Source organism: Syngnathus leptorhynchus, chromosome 12 (assembly GCF_054491065.1).
Source record: "Syngnathus leptorhynchus isolate UIUO chromosome 12, UIUO_Slep, whole genome shotgun sequence".
NCBI classification, from domain to species: domain Eukaryota; kingdom Metazoa; phylum Chordata; class Actinopteri; order Syngnathiformes; family Syngnathidae; genus Syngnathus; species Syngnathus leptorhynchus.
The window spans coordinates 6,142,339-6,162,431 of NC_141206.1; the positions used below are offsets into that span (position 1 = coordinate 6,142,339).

At 41.2% G+C, this 20,093-nt stretch overlaps 2 protein-coding genes across 4 annotated transcripts in view; both read right to left on the bottom strand.

Moving 5' to 3' along the window:
- The window catches only part of rabgap1 (RAB GTPase activating protein 1), a 32,550-nt gene that overhangs the window by 1,735 nt on the left and 10,722 nt on the right, over positions 1-20,093 (bottom strand). For all 3 annotated transcript variants that reach the window (XM_085925731.1, XM_085925730.1, XM_085925732.1), the window contains 11 exons: positions 8,901-9,014; positions 7,038-7,112; positions 5,633-5,758; positions 5,423-5,566; positions 5,052-5,093; positions 4,730-4,858; positions 3,908-4,000; positions 3,228-3,338; positions 3,014-3,118; positions 2,345-2,428; positions 873-944 (listed from right to left, as the gene is read on the bottom strand). In XM_085925731.1, coding sequence (XP_085781857.1) covers positions 873-944; positions 2,345-2,428; positions 3,014-3,118; positions 3,228-3,338; positions 3,908-4,000; positions 4,730-4,858; positions 5,052-5,093; positions 5,423-5,566; positions 5,633-5,758; positions 7,038-7,112; positions 8,901-9,014 — 1,095 coding nt within the window. The remainder of the gene's footprint in view (positions 1-872; positions 945-2,344; positions 2,429-3,013; positions 3,119-3,227; positions 3,339-3,907; positions 4,001-4,729; positions 4,859-5,051; positions 5,094-5,422; positions 5,567-5,632; positions 5,759-7,037; positions 7,113-8,900; positions 9,015-20,093) is intronic.
- On the bottom strand, positions 14,337-20,092 carry LOC147048036 (putative G protein-coupled receptor 21). Its single transcript, XM_085925733.1, has one exon. It carries the CDS (start codon positions 15,567-15,569, stop codon positions 14,361-14,363), a length of 1,209 nt encoding a protein of 402 aa, XP_085781859.1. The 5' UTR covers positions 15,570-20,092; the 3' UTR covers positions 14,337-14,360.

Sequence of the window (20,093 nt, forward strand, 5' to 3'; positions counted from 1 at the left end):
ATATTGTCGAAACCCCCGTCTGTAATCGTCTCTGTCACTTTAAGTGGCGCCTTAATGATCCGCCGAGCCGTAATGCGATTGGACCATTTCTCATTAATGCTATTGTAACTTTCCATGCCACGTAATTCACTGCACGCGCTATTATTCTCCTCTACTGGTTCTAATGGCTGACAGGTTTATTGACGTTTGCCGTTGGACACGCGCATACAAAGAAGCAGGTGGCGGCGTGTCCTTGTTGTAACAACTTATGTTTGTCCTTGTGCAGCCATCAAAACGGAGCCTTCTCCTAAATGTCATTTACGTCAATATACGGCGTCAACAAACGAGCAAACTAGGTTCTGGGATTGAGAACTGCAAAGTGACCACTCCAGAGAAACAAATAAACAAGTCTGAAATTTATCTTGCGGGATGAGCAGCACATATTATGCTCATAAACGGACGTCATGTGTGACCAGGATTTTCTTTGTCAGTACTGTCAATAGGCTTTAATTGTTAGTGTGTATTTCTGGATTATGCCTGTTGATTTCTGGATTATTTGATTTTTCTTTTGGGATTATTTGTCATAGTGAGTGGTAGTGCCAAGACAACTGTTGAGTAAGGTGCCAAGTGAGAGTGAGGGAACATGCCAAGAAGGCATTACCGCCACATCCGATTTAATTAGAAAATAAACAGAAAGCAATGTCAACACAGCTAAGCAAATGTTTTCTCAGACAGAAATCGAAATTTGAAATTTTTTGAAGATGCATTTGTTATCCCATATGATCCATACACTGCAATGACGTCACTCCCCTGAGGTACCCCAAGGCGCTATGCCGGGGGCCCTATATTTTTTGCAAGGTTGCGTTCGACAATGTGTGCAAAGGGAAACTCACTCTGATCTTCTCCAGCTCTCCTCGATTGGCCGCTTGCTCCTTCTCCAGCCGTTCGCTCAGATGGGAGCAGATCTGGAAAACGATGAGTTGCATTGAGTGACTTTTCATGTTTTCCAGCCGCTAGTCGACAGAGCTTTTTTTTTTTCTTCTCTCTTTCACGGCATCTCTTCTTATCCAACCCACAGCAGATAGCCATCATTGTCCTCCTACAGGCCTTTTATCTCTTCCTGTTGTCATCTCTTTCCTTTCAGCTTGCCTGTACGCTTGCCATCGACCTCCCACATCACTAGAGGCTTTTCTTCCCCCCCCCCCCCCCCCCTTCTTGATCTTCCAGCTGCTAAGCATTTATTTTTAGATTCGTAAACATTCTACCTGAACCGCGAGAGAATGTGCAGGAGTTTAGATGAAAAAGCTGGGAATCATTAGATGTCAACTCAAAAGAATGTTTCATGTGATTTAACTCGCAAAATCCATCCATCCATCTCAAGGGGCGGCCATTTTGTCACTTGCTGACATCACAGTTGCTCACAGCTCAAGTAACGACCAATCACACCTTACCTCTTTTCTAAATTTGGTCATGTGACATTTATAAGCCCTTCATGGAATAAGAATTAAGCAGAAAATTTCAGCCTGATTCCTGAAGTTTACCATTGCGGGTTTATTTTCAAGTGAAATTGCAGCAGATTGCGTTTTTCGTACTGAAGTCTGCCTCTAAATGTCTTCCCCGACTTGCTATTTATGTCTGCGCCCATACGGGGAGTGACAGAAGTGTTGCATAACACCTCTGCAACGGCAATAAGGGAGCAAAAGGATCCGTGAAGGGTTTGCATTTCAACATCAAGTGACAGGATGACATCCAATAAGGATGAAAAAGACTTGGGAGTCACAATCTGCTCACAGCCATCACAGAGTTCAAATGAAGGACACGATATTTTTGCACCGCACCAACAATGAGGAATATCTGGGACAGAAAAATTCCTCCAAAATAGTTATTAGTTTGAGAGCAGTCTACGTGGTGGAAAAAAATCATTTGTATTTGTTCAGCTTGGATTAACGAGATACTAGCCGCGTCGCTACATTCTCCGCATATGCTTACATCGAGATAAAGCAAAGTTCAGAGTGCTGATTAATGACCGCCGTACTCGTACGCCCGGACTCATTTCTAGCTCAGTTACTAATCACATCAAAGCCGCAGGGCATAGAACGACATCAAATAAATGCGCCGTTCTTGTAATGATTGTGTCACGTTGGCGCGCAACTCGGCTAGCGGTGCAAGCTAGCTCGTTAGTCCCGAGATAAGTGCAAGATTGATTTAAATATTGATTGATTATCTAGGTGCAATATTTAACACCCCATAGCTACTAAATGTTTTTTTTTTTGGAGGAGCAAGGATGCAAAATCATTTAGATTTTATATCATTATCATCAATGTCTTTTTAGGTTGTTTTTTTTTATTTGGCTCATTTTCCATACCTGTTTGTATTCCGCAATAATGGAGACTTTCTTTTTGATCTCGGATTCCGACTTGTTGAGCTCTCGCCTGCACATCTCCTTCACCTGTGTGGATACAAACACGTCAGGTTTTTTTAGAGGTCAGAGATGAAAGACATATAGTGTATGTGAGTGCCCTGGTCTCCAGAGACGGCGTTTCTCCGTTACTCGCCATTAAATGTAAAGGAGACAGAAAAGTATTGGCAGACTTGAGGTCACGTCTCTTCTGCAAGTGCACGCTCAGGAGGACAAGGAGAACGGGAATGGTGTCCTCCTTTCCCACTCTTTGACCAAAGACAATGTCAGCAATAAGCAGATGCCTTTTGACACTTTGACTACAGGTGTCAAACCTAAGGCCCGGGGGTCCAGATCCGGTCTGCCACAACATTTTATGTGGCCCACATAAGCAAATGTTGCGTGTCAACTTTCATGATAACGTACTAAAAGGTGTACTGATTCTTCGCATTGTCATGTGTAATAATAATAATGTCGAATTTGTACGAGAATTTTAAATCCTTTTTTTACAGTAACTTGAACAAGTTGACCTTTCATCTCAAAACTAGTTATCCATTAATTTGTTGAGTTTGTGCAATAAGTAAATAAGTTTGACACCCCTGTTAAATCTAAACTGGAACTGTGGTGCACTCTGACCTGCACCGATTCCTCCCCCAGCCGTCTCTTCTCATCCTCAGAGTCGACTAGTTTCTGTTTGGTCAGGAGCAGCTCCTTGTTCAGGGCGTCGCCTTTCTCCTCAGACTGACAACACACAAAAGTGATTCGGCGATGACAAGGGTGTGATGCGGATATGACAGGTGACAAATTTGGCTGGTATGAGGTGAAGTCTCACACAAAACATCACACTTACGTTATCAAGGTCTTTGCGCATGGCAATCTTGCTGCTGACCAGCTCGTGTGCCAGGTCGTCGTTTTCCTGTTCCAAACGCATGTTGGCCTCCTGCAAACGACGATTCTCCCTCTGCAGGTCAGCGTAAAGACAAAATATTGAAACAAATCCAAATGAGGAAGGAAAGAGGGGCGTGTCTACATGCAGGAGGAACACGGGAAGTGAAAGCTGCAAATGATAACATTAAGGGGGGGGCAGAGCAAACGAGATTTTACGCTCAGTTTAGAAATTTAACTGAGGTGAAAACTTGTGTAATGTTTAACAGGGCAAAAATAGAGCGAGACTGAAAAAATAAATAAATATGCGGCAAAATAATTTACGGTAGGAAAAAGTACAATTCATGTTTTAAGATGACTCCAGCTGATACCGTATATATATAATCTATAGCCTGTAATGATGCACTCCCGCTTACTTTTAGTAGCACCTTAATCACAAATGGTGGCGGTTTAAAGATGAAAGTATCCACCAGCAGCCACAGATAATAAATATGAATTATTTCCTCATCAAAGTACTGTATTTTAATGTGTGTGGGATGCAAGTATCTTATTTCTAACCCTGTTTGGAAAAAAAAATGCATGGAAACAGCTCAATATTAAAACATACACATGAGAAAAGTAATCAAAAACTTTTTTTGGACCAACCTCATATCTCTCAATTGGAGCTTCTTGTTGCTCCTGCTGCTCCCTAATGGTGTGGTACTCCTTCTCAAACTTCTTCAGCTTCTTCTGACTAATCTGAAGTATGACAGCAAGACTTTTTTTCTTTTTTTTGTCCATTTAATTTAATATTATCACATGTAACATGTCATAAATATTTTGAATTTTGCTGTTGTCACTGCACGGTGTTGACACTTCATTACATGTATAGATTCAAAATTAGAATTTGGACTAATAGACAATTTGTTTTTAAAACTGAGTGATTCATGTCTCACGTTAGAACATTAAAAGATGAAGCAATCTCAATGCGGGGCACAATTAGCGCATCTGACAAGCTAGAGAAGAGTTGTGGACTAATCATAGTCGGTTAAAATCTCCGCAGTCGCAACAACTCACCTCGACGTCACCTGATCACTTTTACATAATAATTACTTGAAGCTACACTCTTAAGGATTTGTCGATATGCATGACGTAAATCATCAGGAAATCTTATTAAAGCGAGGAGGCTCCTTGACGAATGCCGGCCAAAATGACCTTGAACGTCACAAACTGGGCCAGATGGTCCAAAAATCTGTTAAAACATGGCTTAGTGTGTTGCTTGTGGTTAATTACGTCTGAAAGCTCAACAGTGACCCCTGCTGGTGACATTGGGGACTCAAACAAAAATTGGATTTGTTGTGCTGTTGGGTTTGTTATTTTAAAAATTTGGGAAATATGAAGAGTTTAATCTCTGCCGAGCTGTGTGTCTTGTCATTCTTTCCTTTTGTGTGGGGTTAAAGGTCACATACTAAGGGTGTTGACACTCACCTTCATGCTGCAAGCCAGCTCCATCAGTTTCTTGGCATTTTCCTCCGAGCGATACCTTTTAGGAACTGGTACACGGAAAAATTTGAGGGCGCCCTCAAAGTCTGTTTGGATCAGATCATCTTTTGATGTCTGAAGAAAAAGAAGAAATGGGTGAGATTTTCTATTTCCAAGGAAGACCAGAACTGTATTTATGAGACTAGAAGTCAAAACTGAATCATTAGTCGCTCTGGAGTATATATAGTATATATGTCGCATTTTGGAAATAAATTGTTTGTTTGAAATGGACATAAATAAAGCAGTGAAAAATACAAATAAGCGTTACCTTGAGAAGTGCGAGAGCAACATTGAAGATCACACTGATGCCCTGAGGATGACAATGACTAGGTAAACTACAAAGATTGCCATGAAATTAAAGATGAAATAACAGCTCCAAAAAATAATTTCCAACCACCCTATTGATATCTTTATTCTAATTTTAAATTAAATACTATTATTCATAATCAACCTACAGGCATGAGTATTGCATTTATGTTGTATATTAAAGTTATATAAAGACATTGTTCAAATGAATATTTAGAACGCAATGTTCTGCAAATTCAAAACTTTTTAGATCTTCAATTTTGATTTTAAAAAATCCAAATGATCTTCTAAGACTGCCCATGAACCCTGACCCATCCGTGCATGTGTGCTTACCTCACACAGAAGCAGGTCAATGATATGGAAGACCATGTAGAGAGGGAACTTGGCTGTAAAGAGGGTGAGGAACCACTGTGAGGCGTACATGTGAGCCTCCAGACCCACGTTCAGGAAATGGTTGTACAAATCGGGAATATATTCCTGATGAAGACAAATGAACATGAGTACTAGCGCACAAAGTATGTAAAGCAAAGAAAATGTACAAACCTGCATGAGTCGCTCAAGCTGGAAGAACTTGCAATGCAGATCTTCAAAGTTTTGCTTGAAAAGGTCCCTGAGTCCGTAGTCAAACATGATCTTGACGAGCACACTGAAGGCTTGCTCCTCGGGCATCTGAGCAACAAAGTCAAAACGTTTATCCACACATCCTCAACGCACACAATTTGTGCACCCATGCAATTTGCTAATGTGCAGTGATGTGGTTTTACCGCTGGGTGGCAATGTTGGACAAGAAAATATTTTTCATTCTGGCGTTGCAAGTTTTTTTGCACTGTTCAGTAAATCCCCATAATTGAAGGTACTTGGTGAGTTTTTTTTAACGAGTAACAGAAAAAGCATGAATTTGCCATATAACTAATGAAATAATATATATCTATGATTTAGTTCTTAATATTTTTACCTCTTTCCAATAATGCCATGTAATCATCAACATGATTATTTCTTCTTGTTAGAATAAAAGCAATTTCATTCAGAAGCAACAAATTGTAGTGGTTCTATTTCTAATGCAACAGTGAAAATCTTAAGATGGGCTCGATTATGTAACATTCAATGGAAAAGAATCAAAAGTTTGAGAGGCTGACAGGAAACAAAAAATAACACAATAAGCTGGTTGCACAAGTGGAAACACCCTAAAGCTAATAACATTGTTGACCCTCCTTTTGGCATATTTGTCAGGAAAAGTGGCAAAATATTTCCTCCGAGTCAAGATGGCAATGCTGATAGACTCCCCCATCCCCTAAAAACTATTCTGGCATTAAAACAACACATACTTCAAATGTTTGTTTTCCAATTTAATTGTACACCTTATAAATCAAATTAAAAACTAACAAATTATATAATGTGGTCTAATTTTTTTTCACATTTGTTTTTTTTCTACTTCAGCAGATGAATGTCAACGTTGGATATCCACTATAAATTTAACAAGGAAAATTCCAGACGCTTGTATTTAATATAAAGCAAAAATAATAATTCATTTGCAAACCTAAAATGGGGTCAAACTAACTTTAAAGATAATAAATGTGGATGACATATTGATATATTAGATGTCATTGATTTTACGCATGACTAATGTTTGCGTCAACTTATTGACCCATCAAATGACTGCACTGCACATACAGTAGCACCCTCCAGTAAACCTTCCGAGAAGTTATTACGTGACGCCAAAATATCACGGGAGTCGATATCGGAGACTGATGTCAAAGGAGAACACTAAACACTTGTTCCCTGTGCTTGAATTGGTTGGACTTATTTTACTGGAAGCCAGCTGATAAGAGGATTTAAGACACGTTAAAAAAAAAACAAAAAAAAAAACACCTAAAGAACAGAGCCCCTCTTCACTTTGGTTTGTTTGATGAAAAAAATCTGTTTTTGCTGGACTGATATGAAAACTCACGTGTAAGAGGAGCACAGCGGCCAAGAAGGATTGTCCCTGGCAGTAGCCAATCTCTTCATCATACACAGAGTATGCCTGGGGGGGGACAAAATACACATGTACAAAACCAACGTCAATACAGTTCATGCAAAGGTTGAAAGAAGAGATTATCAATTCAAAAAAAATAAAAATATGTTGGTCTTGTGATTGTTCATCCACCCCACTAGTCCAGCATGTACCCACACCCAAAATCAGCTTGGCAAATTACATTCCTGTTTGGAAACCATCAAGTCTTGATTTTTTGTTTCCCCCCCCTAGATATTTTATGTATCGCAGTTCTAGTGGTATCGGTACTTGGTACCGGTAACTCCGCAAGTATTGAGTACTCGTACGGATATCGGTCAGAAAAAAAAGTGGTGTCAAACATCCGTAAAATTAAAGGTCTCACAAAAAGTTCCACCTATGATTGAGTCAAATTGCAGACGTGCATCACACATTTATTTTTATTTTCACACTTTCTTGACTCATGTGTCAAACTAAATTAATAGCTGTGAACCAACACTCATTGGAGGATAAGCCGACCCCCCCACCCCAAAAAGTCACAAAAGCAATAAAAGCAAACCTTCCATGGAGGTGTTCCAAATGACATTTGTGCGACTGTCGTATTGTTTCCCGAAAAATGTTCATTAAATTCCTAACTGAAGTTTTAAAGCATCTCAAAATTTGCATGAATGCGAAATGTGCACCCGCTGCTGTAGATCCATACCAAGGCAAGTAAATAAAACAGAGTAAGAAATGAATAAACAGCGACAGAAAAGCCAGCTGTTTACATGGTATCACTCAGATACAGCTTGTTTAAATACCGAATCCCGAGCAGATGGAGTTCTTCTTTTAGAAACGTGCGGCGACCAAACACGTGTCACTTTGATGGAGAAAATGAAACCGGGCTGGGGATGGTTTATGGTGCAAATGCTGCCGAGTAGAAAGTTCCAAACGGTTGAGGTGGCCCACTGAGCTACAAATGCGAGTAATGCGTCAAGTGGAAGTGACAAAGCGCGGATCAATCCACGAGCAGAGCAAAAAGAGGGAGGGGGGGGAGGACTGAATTATTCAAACACACCTGAGGAGGTGGTTAACTGCGTGGAGATGGATGCACTCGCTGCAGTTAGACATGCATAATGAATGAAATGAAAAATCAGAGAGCAAAAGCAACTGCAGCCGCCGGCTTTGAAATGAGCGTTTCGATAATAAGCAAAAAAAAGAAAAAAAAAAGCTCATTTGATGGTCAAAAGCGGAGAATGTGCTTTAAATCTTGATTCGATATGAGCTACCATCGACGTCTTAAAAAGAAGAAAAAATGTTGTTGTTTTTTTTTAAATAACAAGCTATTTACACAATTGTAAGCTTGTGTTCTGAGGAAATGGGGGGGGGGGGGGGACACACACAGACCATAATTGTTTGTGATCATGAGGCCGTGAAGACATGTGCATCCTCACCCAAAAAAGTTTTTGGTTTTTGTTAGGCGCGTGTTATATTTTTTGGATGCCCGAGTTGGGTCACTTTTTTTTTTTTGCTGGCTCATTCAAAATGATTAAACAGAGACCCAAAAAAATTGTTGCTGATTCACCAAAATTAAAAGAGGAGGGGGTTATCTCTCCTATCATCACTCAGTATTAAGATAAAATCGTTTTAAAACTTTCTTTCTATAATTGATTAAAAGACAAATAAAATGGGAACAGCTGGAAATTTTGTCAATCACGCACACACACACTCATGTGACCAATCTTTTTGCATGCTCTATTAGTCAAGGGCGCAAGACTCAAAAGGATTTTTTGGGGTTGTTATAATAAAAATAACATATAATAAAAGGAGTGTTTGAAATACCTTGCAGATTTTATACAGGGAGTCTTGCCCATCCCCTCCAGTGTCTTTGAAGTAGTCATGAGCCGGGAACGTCCTGTTAATGTCCCGAGTGATGGCACTGTCCTGCGGGGATTCCTAGCAGCGAGATAAAGGAGGAAAGAGAGCAAACAAAGATTAGACAGTTGTTAAAAAAGAAAAATGAAAATGACTCGCCACATGATGTGGGCATTTATTTCCCCCTGTAAATTGTTTTGAGAGCAGATTGCAATCTGTGTTGGAGCTTTATTGCACAGCACTGAGGTGGAGCTCACCTTGGGTGATTGTCACGTACACATTTGTTCATTTATTTCGTCTCCTGAGGTGGAATTTGTACAAGCTTTTATTGAAGGTTTTGGCGCGCGGGCAAAATGGCCTCGCATTAGTCGATAATGGGAGAAGGAAGAAATAAGAATAAGAATCCATCAAGAAGATAATTAATTGGGGAATTTGCTTCAATAAGAATGTTGGATGTTATTTGAAGATCTTGTCTTTTAGGAATGCTATAAATGAGCTTGGGGTGATATTAAAAAGGAAAAAAAACAACAACATTTATTAGCCACTGCGATTAGCTAACGACCGATAAAAATAAAATAATAAAATATGGTCATGATACAAAGAGAGTTTTCTGTGTTTTGCAGCATTCAACGGCTCTCTATAATTTCATTCATTCAGGAATAATATTATGGTTTTTTTTTTTCAATAAATAACACAATTTGTGAACAACTGAATTACTGTACAATATTTTGGGCGGCCCTTCATGACGAGATTTTATTTTTTTTGCAGCTACCGAGTTCCTGATATCCATCAAGACCGCAGCGCCCTCCTTCCCTTTGTCATTAAAATCTCGACACCAACATCCACAAAGGAAGAACAGCCAGATGAAAATAAACCGCATCCAAAAAAGAAACACAGGAAGAAAGAAATAGTCAAACTAAAATCAGCTAATGGCGATCATGGCCCGCCATCCGTGTTTGCTACCACGTACAGATCTGTTTGTGGTTGTGAAACTCTGTCCAACATATGGCACTGTACATACTGTGCTAAATTCTTCACATTCTGTCATTCCTGCTTTGCTAATATGAAATCAAAAAGCTGATAGCGCAGTAAGCATCTGTACACTTGAAGCCCAAGGCGATGGCTCTCCGTCTATCTATCGGCTCATTCCGAGGCAAATCTTTTGATAATGATGCATTTTACAGCCAAAAGTGTGTCCGTGAAAAAGATCCACACAAGTGAATGATAAGCTTGTATATTTATACAAGCACCACTTAGCTGTTTCTTATCGCAAGTGCTGAGAGCTCAGACAAAGACCTTTGACATAATGGCCAATTAGCTTCCTTTCTGTCTTGGTATGAAGCTAGCGTGAGAGGAGAGTGAAAACACAACCGATGTCTTATAGCGGTGGAGTACCAGCAATAAAAGTCGTTTGCTTTCTTGACAAATGTATTTGAAAAATTACACAGCGAGATTATACTGGTGGGGTTTAAATATGAACACCATAAAATGTGATTATTTACACTGATACTAATTTTTGGCCTCAGCCACAATTGGTTGTAGTGTCTGAAGTTGTAAAACTATTTCCAGAACTATGTTCAATCCATTTTCCTGCAAATTTAAGAGCATGAGCAAGTTGATCTAATTAGTATAGCCAACGCCTTTGGTTGGGCCTATGATTAAAAAGATAACTTGATTGTACGAGAATGTAACAAACGGGCTCGGTTGTTGTCAAAGCTGTTTCTGTCTCACCGCAAGAAAATTCATTGATGATGAGGATATGATATGGATTAACAGTTTATGTATCGACATAAAATGGCATAAACACATTCCCAACAAATAAGTTGCTGTGATAAATGTTGCATGAGGCTCATAGAAAACTGCTATGTCAAAATGATTGCTTCCTTGGATAAAGGAGAATAACTAAAGGGATTGCACTTAAGACATCAGTGATGAGAAAACGAAGCTTCAAATTTGCTTCATGAATCACTTGTATTTTGTCCTCCACTAGGTGGTGCTGTTTCCATAAAGGAGTTTAGGAAACGGCAAGTCACTGTACTTTAAACTATCTGGAGAAGTAAAAAAAAAAATAATAATTCTACAACTGATTCAGAAAGCACATTTGAAGCTTCATTTTCTCAGCACTGGTTCTTACAATTATAATTACAATCAAGAGGACATGTACTGGGGTTGAGCCAAATGTGGCAGTATGCGGACTGGTAATAGCGCTGGGAATAGCGGATCCGAGTCGCACTTCCGTGGGAAGGTTGAGCATTTAGCCCTCTATTGTTTATGTCCCTGATTTTGTTTGAGTTAACACAATGGCCGACTTGTCATTCTGTTATTCTTTCTCAGCTCCCCGTTGAAATGCCGAAAGAACATACGGCAGGATATTATTTAAACCCAACAAATTTTCCTTATCGCATTCTTTCACTTGGCAAAACTTGATCCTCTCTTGCTCTGCGATGTAATATTTGCATAGACAATCTAAAATATGATTTAAATTCTTCCCACAGAAGCATCATCACAAACATTACAAGTGGAGGGTAAGCCATAATAGCGTCACCAAGGACCAAGTCAACTTCCTTCAATCTTACATTATTCAGTCATCCACATAAACGTGCGCTGCCTCATTACCAGAATGCACGCTCGGCATTTTACATTCTGGTGCCGGTGAGTTACAGTCCATTTACAACGTGTGAGCATTTTCTCAGCCACAATCTAAACTGGCAATTTAACAAATGATTGCAAGCTATTACTCGTTTCTCGAAGATCTCGCAAAAAGAATTCCGTCGGCCATCAATTTGAACTCGTTTCATCATCTGCTACGATTAGAAAAAGTAAACAAAAAGGTACACAGAGATCAAATGACATTTATTTTCTCAGCACTGATGCACAACATGTACAAAGTTACAATACAAGATACAGTACATGTAGGTTAGCCACCTACAGAGCATCATAAAGTCTTTTGCTATTGGTCAAAAGGGTTTCAGCAAAAAAGAAAAAAAACAACAACCCACATTTGATCGATTTAATCACAACATTCTCCGTCTATCAATTCAAACTAACACGACTCAGACGATATGACTTATTTTGGTCGGACTGGACTCTTGTTGCCGTATGTTTTCGAGAGCGAAAAAGTCAGCTGCTCACAAAAGCTTGGTCATGAGTGTACAATTAGCTTCGTACTGGTGGGTCCTATTTAGATTCTAAAATAAGCACAAAGCAAACTCAATAGAGATTGGAAGACAGATAAGAAAATGGCTGTCTCCAACTCTCCATGTGTGTTAAATTGTTTCAAAATGAATTGATTAAGGTTGCACGACCTCTTAAAGTATTTGCACTGGAATTTCGTGTCATAATTTAACGATAGTCTCTCTTCAGGCTTTTATTTACAAGGAGTCATGCTGTATGTACAGATTGGGAATTTATGAACAAAATATTGACTCCACTTGCTTCCTGACCAACAAACAATCCAGAAAGTAGTGCACATAAAAATTTGTTGGCAGCAGCAACACCCGTCATCTGACCTTGAATTTTCTTGAAAGAAAAAAAAATAATAAATTGATATCACTTGTGTAGATTAAAATCTGACAACCTTTTCAAGATTCCCCCCCCAAAAAACCCCAAAACCATGTTACAGTAGGATCGCCTCGATAAAACCCGCCAAGGGAAAGATGCACTTTCGTAATAAATAAAACGGCAGTTCGGTTCTGCCTCGTTTATGTCTTCACAATGAAATAAAACACACACACATTCAATATGCCGTTTCTTTACACCGACAATGAGGTGACGACAGAAGGTAGTAACAAACGATTATCATATTTGGCACCGCTTCACAAACGACAGCATTTCGTAAGACATCACGTGAATCTATCACCATGGCGGATAATTACAAAACCGTACACCCACAAAAAAAAACACTTAAAATATCCTCGTGTGGGAGTGAGTCAAGCAACCCAAGGTGAAACCCCGCGTTGCTTTAATTAACAGTCTTGTTCAGCCATTGCTCGCGTTCTAGTTATACCCCGAGCTGAGTCACCGACACAATAATACCATGAAATGAAACCGTGCGAGTGTGACAAGCTAAATACAATGTACAGCAAATGGAGCGTTCTTGGCTGGCTGCTTTCGCAAACGTAAAATTGACAGCCGATTCTTTTTTCGGTCTAACAGTCACACGTCTACAAAACGGAGCCCTCTTGTCTGTAAAGGTAACGCGATCCCACTTTCAAGGCAACAACTTCACAGTCTTGAACCCCCCTCAAATATTTACAAGTCCCCATAGTGGATACCAATAAAAAAAAAAAAAAAAAATCTGTCTTTGGTATACAACATTAGGTACGGTGTATATAAAGCTATAGATCTTTCCACGGTTTGTACTCGTACAATGGATCTATTCAGCTTTCTGAATGTCAAGTTTCCAGTAAGCTCCGAAAAGTGAAATGATGACGGTGAACATACAATACACGCATGCGCACGGATACATGCGAGTCTCAGGGGTCGCTTTCCTTTCAAAAGCCGGAGAGAACGGCCTCTTTGTTTTGTTCTTGTGAGTTTTTGTGCAAACGCACAGGTACATTACAGCCATCGCAATTACTGCATCAAACGAACAACAAGGCAGTTTTTCGGAACGTGAAGTTTCAGCTACGGCGGAACACACAGCATGTCATCAGACCAATGTCCTCAGGCGGAAGATGTACCAGATTATTAATGATGTACCAGTTATCAGCGTACATTTAGTGTGAAAACATCCACTCTTGTTTTTTTTTTTGTTTTTTTTTTTGCACGGCAAATAAATTTGTGCGATGAAATCAATAAGACAGGAGAGAAAATTGGGGTTGAAAACTGCATTACATGCAAGAAGAAAAGCGATTGGAAAATAAACAGCAGTTTGGCTAACAGTCAAAGCCTTTCGTGGTCCTTCATTAGAAATTGGTTGAAATTTCATCAAGACTGAATATTTTTTTCCAAACCAATAGAAAACTGATATAAAACATATATTTTTTTACTTCTCTACATTGTTTCTACTGTGTTTGTCAGTCATTGACAATCTACACACAATTGGATTATTCTAAGGACAGAAGGAGTGGCAGAAACACCTCGAAGAACTTCAAATCACATAAGAGCTCAGTTCGCATGATGTTTGTGATCTGGACTGACAAAATAAGTTAGATACGGTTCGACCTGCTCTAAAATTGCATCCATCTCTCACTACTGTCTCTTCCTTGAATGAATGACACCTTGCGGGTTGAGTTTATCCTTCAGCGCTTCACTCCAGGCTCCCTCCTGCTGCCAGCTGTGGCGTGATCACAGAGGACATCTGCGTAACCTCCAAATTCCGAAGAAAACAGCTTTGGCATAATGACGACCCCCCCCCCCCCCCTCAACTCTTAGTGGAATCGTTAAAAGACTTCGGTTCAGATGCCAAATGCGAGGCTTGTCCTACTACACGTGACAGGTTGTGCCGATTCCGACGTCTCCGTGACCGGCACATCCCTGTTCGACGGAACCGATGAAAGCCTTTTTGGGTTTCCGGACGCTGAAGCCGCGGCCGCCTCGTTGCAAACAGTACGAGCAGAGTCGCTTGAGGCCCTTCCTGAAGGCGGAGTTGGAGAGGCTGTAGATGAGACAGTTGCAGAAGCTGTTGCTGATGGCTAGCCAAGTGGTGAGGAAAGATGCTGCGGGGTGGTGGTAGATTCCGCCGCTCTCCAACAGAAAGTAAATGATGTAGGGCAACCAGAGGATGTAGAAGACGCTGGTGATGCGGAACAGTACCATGGCGTAGCGTTTGTCCGGGTAAGTCGGTTGTTGGTAGTGATGCTGGTGTTTGTGAGGTTTGAACAAGCCGGGCGATTGCTTTTGCTCGAGTTCGCCGTTGTCTTTGTCCAGAGATCCAGATATCAAACCGGGGTCTTGATTGGGTTGGGGTCGATAACGCGCGTGGCGTTCGCTGATCTCCCGAGTGTGCTGCCGGCAGATTTTGAAGATGTTGCCGTAAGTGAAGCAGACGGTGAGAGCGGCGGGTGCGTAGAGAAGAACGACGATGAAGGTTGTGAAAGCCGGTTGGGTTCTCCACTTGACGGCGCACCATTCCACCACATCGCCGTGGTAACCGGGCTTTCCCCAACCCAGGAATGACGGCAGGAAGATCAATGCGGAGTACAACCATATGAGGACGATGCAACAACGCACTCGACACGGCGTTACCATGGCCGCGTAGGTCAGGGGTTGCGTGATGGCAATGTAGCGGTCCACACTCACGCATGCTAACGACGCCATGGAGACAGACTTCAAAACAGACACCAGGTAGCCAAAAACCTGGCAGGTGAGTTTGGGGTCGAGTCCTTGGAGGTGATGAAGTAAAGACAAGGAGGGGAAGAGGCAGCTGACACCCACGAGTAAATCGGCGTACGCCATGGTCTGGATGAAGGCGCTGGTGGTGTGCTGGCTCAGCAAAGGGGCGCAGTGGAAAACAAAAATGACCACCAGGTTGCCGGAAATAATCAGAACGGTGAGGAGGAGGATAATGGAGACTTCAAGCAGGCAGGTGGTGATAATTTTGGAATAGCTTATCTCAAGCAGGCAAAAGGGAGCGGAGTAGTTTGACAGGTCAGCCGAGCTCTGGTTGAGTGGATCCAGGTAGGAATTCATCATCTCGGGCTGAAGGACGTCTCTCTGGGTCCGAGCTCGAACCCAAGGACTGTTTTGGCGGGTCCTTGAAACTAACTGCAATGTAGTTTCAATCTAAACCAAATGCTCCATGTCTCAATTCCGTTAATCTGCCACTTCATTTCAAATGCAAGAGGGATGGAAAGGAGGCGATCAAGCCCTCTGAGGCAAATTAACATAAAATGTCGCTTGCTTTCCTCTGTTGAAGAAATAATCCAGTCGGCAGCATATGGGACAGACGCGGGAGTCCCTCTTATATTTTTGTAGTCCACAAAATCCCCCAAACAGCTCCCAGTAAAAATATCTTTCTTTGTAACATGCTGAAAAAACAAAGCGGTCATCAACGACGCTCTCTCTTATTGCCGGCGAACTTCCGTATTTCCCCGGCTCTTTCCGCCTCAAGTTTCCGTCTCGTCCTTTGCCAAAGTTAACCGCTGAAAGGCAAGCGGTGTTATGAGATGATGTTGAAAAAGCCTGATCGCACACACGGACGCTTAAACACACCTCCGCACCTCAGCTGTTATTTCTATAAGGAGGAGCGGCAACAATATCTGAAGGGGGAACGAGGTGGGCAGGCATACCGATGCTGGACGAACCCTCTTCCTCCTCCTCCTCTTCTTGGTGATGATTTATCCTCCTTTAGTAACAGTCTCTTTCTTACTCCCAGTCTCCCTCCCACCGTTGCTCTCTCTCTCACTCTCTCTCTCTTTGGCTCTCCCTCGCTGGAGAAGCAGTAGCAGAAGTCCCTCCCCTTCAAAGTGTCTCAAACCAATCATCAAGAGTAGAAACATGCGGCTGCCTCCATCCCGCACTTTATCCGGCCCGCCCTGCCAACCATTTTTTTCTGCTCTCATGTGAGCGGTCGGATTATTCTCGCGACTGTTAAACATAGATACAAAAGACGTTTACCTCTTGGGGTGTGTCGCGACATTTTTGAACTGTACCCAAATAACTGATTTTGAATACCCAATGTGAGTCTTCAGTCTCAGTAGTTTTGATATGTCAAATTTCCTTGAATACAATGACAGAAAAATTGTCAACAAAAACGTGATTTGCCGACGTGTCAAATCGTCAGTATCGTGCCAACTATTGCCGAGGGAGAATTAAGTATCTGTAACTGGCATTGTCGTCGTGCTCCTTCCCCCAAAATGTAGATAACAGAATCGGAGCCAGAGAATTCTACAGGTCACGAAAGTGCAACACGAGTTATTACATTTCACAGCCTCGGGTTGTGTTAATTAGCACCGGGAACAATAGCGCGAGGGATAATTCCTCACGACTTAACTTTTCTGTTGTTCGGTAGAAAGACAAAATGATTCTTGTATGAGTTCATCAGGTTCAGAGAAAAGGAATTGAATATTCTGGAAACACACCGCGGCTTGCTAAATTACCAAACACTCAGTCCATCTATCAGCTGCACCGAATACTATTTGGCAGGTAGTAAATACAGCCGCAATGTAGCAAAAAAACAAAACAAAAAAAAAACATGACAACAATGCTATGTGGAAAATAAAAATCATGCAGTTGGCTCGTGTTATTGATGTCTTTTGTTTTGTTTTGAAAGTGACAAATGGCACAAACATATGAAATCTGTAGCTCGCGGAAATAAATTCCTTTCGCAGAATTGCAGATGCTGCATAAGACAATTTTAGAAAGCGTCATCTCTCTCCTAGCAGACAAGTGTTCATTATAAACTCGTAAGAACCGGTCAGCTCTTCTTAAACATCGTAATGAACCCGTGCCGTATCTTAGGAGGTTGCGCGGGATGTTATGATTCCATCTAATTAGGCAGAACCCCACGCTAAAATTAGACGCCTCATCGGATATTAATAGCCAAACGCGAGATGATCCACATCCTCACTCTAATGACTTTGCGGAGGCTGCAGAGTTTGTCTCGTGCAGAGCAATTTGCCATCGCGTGATGGAGACCCAAAACATTGGCACCAGCCCGCACCTTTCTCTCTACACCCCACCCGGCAAATCCAGACACACTCCTTTGCGTTCACGCACCCCTTCTGCCCATCGCACGAGGAGCTAAAAATAAATGACGGTGAGGAGAAAAGGGAAGGAAAGATAGCGGGGAGAGGCAGGGGAATAAAGCTCATCATCCAAGGGAGGAAGGTGAGAAACAAGTCCGAGATGCTCGGAACAAAATGGCAATTAGGATGGGGAGCAGTCACAATGATGAAGAGGAGCCAGCGTGACATCTTGACACCGGGGCTGAACACGAGTGCGCTAAGTTGAGTTAAAACTACCCATCGTGCCTTGCCAGGCAGCGATGAGCAACTGGCCGAGCGGATGAAAAAAAAAAAAAAAGCGTCTTTTGCGGGGATTTAAAGATTGAATTTATTTCCATTTATTTTAATCGGAAAAGATTATAAGAGATAACGAGTGTTTTGAGGAGCGAGCGTGGTTACGGAATGAATTCAACTCGTATCTCGATGTTCCATTGTGCTTTAACAATTAACACCACGCTGAAAAACAAAGCTTTATTTTGAGTAACACGATTACAATGTATTATCATCATTTCTTTATTTTTGAGGGAAACTAAAAAATAATATTGATCTACCACATTTTAACCATGAGCAACCAATTAAGTAAATCCAAATGTTTTTTTTGTTTTTTTTTTTAAATCTAACAAAGAGACAAAAACTGGATGGTACTTTTGAACTTTCTAATCACCATGCGGTTGACATCATGCTTTTTTTTTTTGGGTCTTTCACAAAAGGCCCTCAGTTCTTTTACCATCCATCGAACTTGTGTTTTTGTCAAACCTCAGATACCTCTCGGAAAACGGCGTTCCCGTGGCCCAACACGTGGCAACGGTACAAGCGGACTGATTCCCGAGTACCCTTAGGTATTGGCAACTTGAGTGTCACAATGGCCTTGTTGTCTTGTCGAGAACAACGTAGAGTTCTCGCTGTTCGTGCACAAAAATATTGGAACAGGTTGCCCTTACACGTACTAGCTCAAGTGTAACTTTCTATTTCTAACAACTTCATTCGAATGATCTTCCACTGGCTGGGCTAGTGCGCTGCCAGTGGAATCATGAAATCATGGCTACAATATAGCCTAATGTGTTGAACTTTTTTTTTTTTTTTTTGGGTAACTAGCTGGAATGTTAATGAGTCAGCGTTCAAATATAAACTGGTACTTTGAGTTCCTCCGTAGCAGGCAGCCTTGTGTCAGGGTTTTATTGGGAGATGAAAAGGTTACATTTCTAATTGTGACCACTTTTTCAATGGCCTCATCAGAAATGCCCATGAACAGCATGTTCGGACAAGTTGAGACTAGGTCAAGGGATCAGAGAAGCTGCTAGCTAGGACATAATGTGCATTTGGCACAAAGGGACACATAATGTGCACAAAACTAATTAGAAGCTTGAACATGACTAAGGCATGCACAAATTAGGGGGGGCGGAGTCTAATATTTAAATAGTTACAACATGAAAAGTAAATGACATTAACAATTGCAAAGTGACTGTTAATATACAACTTTACAATGTAACATGTTCCATCAATTGTCGCTGTTCTTTCAAGGCTTCCAAAATTGTATGACCTGCGTTGAAATGTAAAGGTTTTACGATCGTTGAACATACTTTTCCATACTATTTCTGACTAACCAGACAAGCTTTGGGGTAGACTAAATAAATCGAAAAGTGTCTGTTAGACGAGCCGCACGTGTTTTCCGAAGGTGGAATGCTTTTCAAAACACGTTCCAACTTTCTGTCCGGTGGCTATCACATCAGTAGCACTGCACATCATTGTTATGCTATTGAGAGTGAAAGCTAACATTCCATTCATAGCATTTCATGTTAATAGAAACGATCTGCATAAACTGTTGTTGGACAGGAAGTGTGTGCAGTTGAAGTGATTCAGAGGAAAAGACTTGGGCATTAGGGGTGGGTGGGGGGGCACAGTGGTCAGGCAGTGAGAAGTGGGTGGGGGGGGATGGGGGAAGTAGAGGAAAAAGGCAAGACCAACATCTTTTCACCACCTGGGAACCAGCCTCGTGCCCCCGGGATGTTGCCTTTACATAAGCAGACGACAGAGTTGCAGCAAAGCTTAAAGCAGCATCGGCATATTGTCGTGTGTGTGTGGGGGGGAGGGATGCTTTTTTTTACATCTCAAAGCAAAATGTACAAATGCCCAATTAAGGGCTTTTGCACCACCTTACTTGGGAATTTTTAGAGACACATTGCATGGTTGGACTATGGGGAAATATTCCTAAAATAAAAATCCTGGGATTTTTTTTTTTTTTTTCCTGAGACCCTGTTGGGGGTTTACTACTCTCCAGAGACCCCAGGGGCCTTTTTTTTCTTTTTCTATGTAGTGGAGAACAACATTTGTGGCTTTTTTGAATTACCATTATTATTTTTATTACTATTATTATTATTATTACCTTGTATTTGTGCTCAGAATGTGCCAAAAGTCTATAAACAAGATGTATGGCTTCTGTAAGTTTAAAAAGACACGATAGGGAATGTTTGTGCATAAGCCAGCACTTGTT

Coding starts and splice junctions, on each gene's coding strand:
- LOC147048036 (XM_085925733.1), bottom strand. CDS start 15,569: ATGATGAATTCCTACCTGGATCCACTCAACCAGAGCTCGGCTGACCTG.